This window comes from Ceratina calcarata, unplaced genomic scaffold (assembly GCF_001652005.2).
Source record: "Ceratina calcarata isolate Rehan_Ccalc_2016 unplaced genomic scaffold, ASM165200v1 scaffold388.2, whole genome shotgun sequence".
Lineage (NCBI taxonomy): Eukaryota > Metazoa > Arthropoda > Insecta > Hymenoptera > Apidae > Ceratina > Ceratina calcarata.
The window spans coordinates 64825-71543 of record NW_017162104.1 but is presented as its reverse complement, the minus strand read 5'-3'; the positions used below and the strand labels follow the sequence as shown (position 1 = coordinate 71543).

Here is a 6719-nt window from a genome sequence, read left to right as displayed (position 1 = left end):
AAGAGGGATCCCCTCTTGTATTCGTAGCGACAATGGGACGAATTTCGTGGGAGCGCATCGTGAATTAACCCATTCGCTGCCAAGTTATTTCTTGGTAAGAGCACATATATTATCATACATAATCATTTAGAAGCAGAAAACCAAAGACGAGTATACTCGTCGTTGGCAATGAGCCTTCAAAAGAGCCTGCATGTTATAATATATTTAAAGCAGGACGAGTATACTCGTCTTTGGCAGCGAATGGGTTAAAAAAGAACACCTGCAGAATTATAATGTTCAGTCTGAAGATACTTGTCCCTAAATAAATTTTTACAATATTCGACGATGAGGATCAGTCATGAACTTTCAAAGCAAGAATGGATTGCACGTTCTGTATGAACCTCGTTGTATTTAATTATTAAGAGGGATCAAGCTGGATAATTGTAAATTGGTTTCGCTTGAAGAAATTCCTGAATGAGTAGATTTCAAAGAAAGAGAATGCGGAATAAAGAAGTTTGAAAGAAAAGGGGACAGTCCAAGGTGGATCCGGGGAGTCGCGAGTCCCGGATGAAACTACCGGCGGCTAGTTGAAACCAGTTTCAATTTATTCGCGGTGGCTCGTGCTTCGATCGCCGACCGGGACTCCCTTTTTAATTATTTATCCAGCGACACCGTCGCTGAATGCTCGTTTTCCACGTCGCCTTCAACCGGCAATTAATCCATCAACAAATCCAGAAACCTTCCGCTTCTGTGAACCGACTCGCGACGTTAGTCGGCTTCATCGTTCATGCAATGTTCATCGTTAACAAACGCTGAAACTGGTTTCTCCCGAGTTCTCTCGATAGATGTTACATGCCATGAAAATTGTCATAATAATTTATACAATAGAATAGCATAAGCGATGTACATTCCAATGGAGATTAAATTTCAGAAATTGGAAAAATATTAACAATTTTCGACAATTGTAATAATTATTACATTTCAATAAATAGTTTGACATAAGGAAATCAGTTCTGATTGAATTCCTGACATGCCAATTAAATCTGTTTACGATTCCTTGTCGCCCTTCTCCCTCTTTCTTAAAGGACTTCGCAATACAGGATTGATCCAGTTCGACTTTGAAGTTAACGGCTTCGGTACTGATTTTGCTCGGCATTATGCGAGCAAAATTTAAGAAAAGAAGAAAGTGCATCAGGTACTACATTAGACGTGGTTTGACGGCGGTGGAATTCGTATCAGCTCAGACTAAAGAAAAAACGTGAGACAGTATCTGTGTAATTCGAAGATTTTGTTCAGGTTCTAATATGTATTGAGAGGGATGTGAGACACCCAAAGTTGGACTGCCCTAACAATTTCTGGATTGGATATTTGTTTGATCTTAGAGTAAGTCATCCTACTTAAATATCGAAGGACGATTATGTATTACATTTATAAATACCAATCATTTCTATATATTTAATTTCATACATTTCATTTAATTTTATTCATTCGAGTCAATTCAAGTTAATCTTGAATGATTTAATAGCGGTCCAATTTTGCTGTACTTCTTTAAAAAAGAATAGAGTCCAAGAGGTGATTCGAATTCGTTCACCGGTCATCGTTTAAGCGTGTGAGTCCATTCATCCACTCAACAGACGGCGAGCGAGCGAGAGAGAGAGAGAGAGAGAGAGAGAGGATTATGAGTCATCGTGTTCAGAGTGGAATTAGCATAATCAGCAGAGGGAGAGAATTTCATTGAATCCGCGTTATGTCATATCAACTATCCCCACTTTGCATTCTCACTAGCAGGTGTACACAGGTGCAAATCCGAATTTATTGCACAATTCATTATGCAAAATTTCATTCAATCTTGAATAATAATTTTTACAGGAATTTATATTGAGTTTGTGGTCGTCCTTTGTAGATTGTTTACACGACACTTCGACTGGTCCTTAAGGTCTTTCACATCGATTAGTCGTCAAGGTTTACTAAATAATTCATTTTTTGGTATGATAAATTCTTGAATGACGAACACAAATGATTGATTAAAAATTATATTACACCATTTTATACCTTGTTATATGTTAAAATGATATGACTGAATGGAATTCTTAATAATTTTGAACATAGTTTGAGGAATGTTCCTTTTAACAAATACGAGAGAGAATGATATAACAGCAGAAGTATCAGATATCCAGAAGTTCGTGTAAGTTAGACTGTTTATTTACAACCCTTTAAGTGGTAACCGGTTGAATCTCGTTCTGACCGACTGTAAACGCGGTTTTCACTTCACGCGGCTCGTGGTCGATTTTTCATGTCCCGATCCTCTCCAATATAGACCGACGGCTTATCGGCCGCATCTTTCTTATCGCGTACCGCGAGCTGTCCATGGTGTCTCCTCGCAGAGCGTGTCCCGGGACCAAACCTCCTGCGGGCTCCACGATGGCAAATCGTAAGTCTCACAAATCCATTGAAAAACGCATGAAAATTTTTCTTCCCATGCTGCACTTTCTTCAAGTTCTTTCTTGGTGAATTAATTTGAAAAAATTCATTCAATTAATAAATGCTTCTTCTCTTCAAAGACTCTTCCTCTTTTTCTAAGATTCTTTTCAGTACACAATTTTCTTCCTCAATTCTCTTCAAGCTGTTTATCAAATCTCTCGTATTTCTTTAGTCAGCCTATCCTTAAACCAATGCGCTTAATACTCTTGAATCTCACGTGTCATCGCAATTAAAAAAATTCGTAATAAACGGCACGGCGATCGATTCGTCGAACACCGATGGGGCATCGATCACCGTGACGCAAATTATTTATCAACGCTGCATACCTGTCGATTGTTCAAACAAACAGACCCCCTACTGATTTTTATATTCATGACAAATCACGTTCGACCGATCTAGCAATGTGTCCGTACAATTTTTTAAATAATACTTTTCATACGTGATAAGTGATCTCATAAACGATGCAAGAAGTGTTTTATGAAAGTGTGAGAACAAAGTTCCTGTACGCTACAGACTTTCCTCAAATTTTCCTCAAATTTTCTAATCATTATAATTAGAACAATGGTATACTAAAATGAATTAATAATCGAGATCCAGTCTCATTCTCATACAAAAACAATCAATTATTTATAATTCGATTACAGATTCGAATAAACATTGACTTTACATATCTGTAGCATACAGAATTTTATCCAATCGACGACATTATAATATTTTATGTCCAGTTTGTTAAAAGATCTGCATTGTTTACAAGATTAATCATGCCCGTGTGTTTCTCATGTGTGTCGTTTCCATAAGTCGCGCGGAATGGAAGAAACTCGGCCCTGCCGCTGCCCTGGAAGGGGATGCTTCGTATATAAACGGGCACATGTGACAATTAAAACCGACAGTCGGAAATCGTTCTTCGTTTAATCCGGTGCCCGAAACCGACCGCAGAAAAACCCGCTCGCACTCCGTTTAACATAATCCATTGTTAATTAATTAATTAATTAATCGGTGGTCCCGGTATTTTTTCAAAGAGTCTCGAGGCTCGTTGGGAACTCGAGACGGTTCGAGTCGAAGGAAAAAACGAGAAATCCGGGCATATATATGCGTTACGTCAGGAAGACCAGCAAGATCATTCAGCTGCAGTTTCGCACCTTCCTACTCGTTAGAGATCACCATTAGGATTCTACTTGCTACATCGACAGCTCCTTGTCATTATCTTGCTATAATTCTTCCCACTGGCTCGTTCGCTCAGATTGGACTTCGAGAGGTGAGTGACAAGTACTTTAAATGGCAGGCACATTGATAATAACTGTATAATGATCACTGGACTGTGGTTTTTCCTGAAAAATAATATCTTGTAGGGTATCGATCTAAGATATAATATTTAGCATGTATCATTCGAATACATATTGAATTTACATACCTACATACAACTTTAAACACTCTGCTATGCAGTTTGCTGTCGATACTTTATGCACTAATTCAAAAATCTGTAGTTCAATTAGATTGCAGATTTTTTTTACAAAATAAAAAATTTACAAATGAATTTCTTTTAGCTGCAGACTTAAAATACATAAAATCCACAGTTTAATGATCAAAGTTCCCCATATTCGAAATTGTTATTGCTCTTTGTGTCATACTGCTTTTAATGCATCTTTGGAAACTAATTTCGTTATAAGTGGCTCTTCTTTTTGAAGCACACTTCCTCCATTGAAAGTTACTCAAACTCTGCTGGCAAATTATTAAGCGTGACAACTTGAGACTTTTAAGGGGACCATTAGTCGACGCTTTTAGATATACTAAATTATAATTGCATGTTTTCAACTTCGAGATAGTAACAAGCTTTTCAAAGAGGATGCTCTTCGAAAAATGTAAAATGCACGTTTCGAATAATAAATTTAAGAGAGGAAATAAGCTGAATAATGTCCCTCGGGGCCATTTAGGATAAATACAAAGCGTAATAATGATTTTTGTTTTGATAATGACGGGACAACGAAATGATATTGTTGGCCATTCATTCATTCGCTCGTTTGTTTCGGTAATAATGGCAGAATATTTATGCTCCGAGTTGCAATTAAAATTCATCGGCTTCCGGTTGTCAGCTTCCAAATAATACACAATCGTCGCAGCTGTAAGTCGTAAATCAATTCCAATAAAAAGTGTTCACGGTTACGCTTATTAATTAATCATTGTTCGTCCAATTCAAACAAGATTCGTTCCTCTTCTCTTCCCTTTTCATCCAATATTTTTCCATATGAAATACTCTTCTTGTATTTCCATTATTCATTTTCTTTGTTTTTTCTATCGCTTTCACAATTTATTCTGTGTACTAACTCAAAACTGTCTGCCTATCGCAATCGAACACACGCGAGGCAGATGAAAAACATGAAAATTAGGAAAAGCAGGTATGCAAATACAGACACGTGTGTTAGCTTTTTCAAAGAGTCTCTCATAGTTAGATATACAACGTAAAGATCGATAGCGATTCGACCAGGAAACCGGCTCTAACCAGATTCGTCCAGACTTAATGATGATCCGTTATTAGCAATGTTGTTCCGACGTCTGATTTCTTTTTAAAAAATGCGTTTCTAAAGTGCATAAACTTTTAGGATTGACTGTATAGCCAATACATCCTTAAGCAAAACCCTAACTAGAATCTTGATGATAATTCTGATTGCTAGAACAAAAGCAGCGCATTGACTGCACTTGAAAACGTATAGATACGTAGATATCAGATTAATAGTAGCTGATTTTATGAGTACAAGTCGACACGTGAACACGGTATAAGATTTCATCGGATCACCGATAGATAGGTCGCCCTTCGCGTTGGCACAAACTGGACCCCGTTCGCCTTTGAATTAACTGGTTCTAGCCAGAGACAACCGGACCTCTTAATGATGATCGAACGCAACGGTGTTAATAGCCACAAATCCTTCTAAACAATTGCACCCGGTTCGATGAATAATCGTGTGCCATACCGCGAGACGCGAGACTCATAATCCTGGTGCGTTACACTTTGCTTATGTAAGGGTCGATTAATCATGCTGCATCGATTAACGAACGTGACTAACGTGGTTTTAATTGGGTCTCGTCGTTTATTAACTCACGGCTAAAATGAAACAGTCGTTAAATTAAAAAAAGACCCAAGAAATATGCTGTACTATTTTTGATCGACTTACTGCGTTCACTTTCAACTTTTCAATTGTCGATTTTTAATTAAGGCGGAACTTACGTAAAATGTAACACGGAGATCTGTCTGGAAGTGTCGATTCACATGATCAACGGATCTATACGCGATATCCGATCTAACATCGACCACCAATGCGGCTCAAGGCCGGGAATGTCAAGTGCAATTACCTACATACATTTTCTTGTATCACCCTATCGACTTCCTACGTCTCTCTAATCAATTCCTAATAGACATGCTCAATTGTGGAAGTGTAAATACAATCGTCGATTCAATTTCTGTCAGATGATTTGTCCATAATAAAAAATCTCAATACATTTTCGCACATGAAACATACAATATAAATATTTCATTTTCACATTTTTTTTATAAAAGATAATATTAAATTTTAATTATCAGGCCGTGGATCTTTGTGCAAAAGCGAATTGAAAGAAATAATTTAAGTATCATAGAAACTCGCTTCAATCATTCAGGATTTTCGTTTCCTCATAGAATTATTTTATTTTATCGAAGGACCTGAAGGATGAGGTCCCACCTACTCGTTCTGATCTTCCTCTTCGCCGTTTCCTCTTCGGAATCGACGCAGCGGCCGTCGGCGGACGAGAAATGTCGCCAGGAGCACCCAGTCCTTCTACATTATTTCTCCTGGGCCGATTACACAGTACTGGCGTCGATGCTGATAATCTCCTGCCTGATTGGTACTTTCTATGGGTTCTTCGCGGAGAAACAGGAGACGAGTGAAGACTTCCTCCTCGGTGGCTCGAGCATGGGCACGTTCCCTATGGCGATGTCGCTCGCGGCTAGCTTTATCACCGCTATCGAACTCCTCGGCAATCCCGCCGAGATGTACAAGCAGGTAATAAAAAACAAATCAGAAGCATTTCTTTTAATATAAATTCCGTTTGCTCAATGCTTTCATTTAGACTTTCACAACTGTTCTATGTAATATTTTAATATATTCTAATTTCTATTAGTCATGTTCTGTTCGTGTTATGCGAATTGCATTACTCTTAGAAAATACCTCTTTTATTTGATGTACAATTCCCTCGAAACTGTTCATGATTTGTTAAATGATTAACAATTT

At 37.9% G+C, this 6719-nt stretch overlaps 1 protein-coding gene across 1 annotated transcript in view; it reads left to right on the top strand.

The window, feature by feature from the left end:
* Nucleotides 1-3353: 3353 nt before the first annotated feature.
* LOC108626008 (sodium-coupled monocarboxylate transporter 1) overlaps nt 3354-6719 on the top strand; it is a 7484-nt gene continuing 4118 nt past the window's right edge. Inside the window, exons 1-2 of the mRNA XM_018026404.2 lie at nt 3354-3715; nt 6149-6491. Of these exons, the coding sequence (XP_017881893.1) occupies nt 6159-6491 (333 nt within the window). The 5' untranslated portion in view covers nt 3354-3715; nt 6149-6158. The remainder of the gene's footprint in view (nt 3716-6148; nt 6492-6719) is intronic.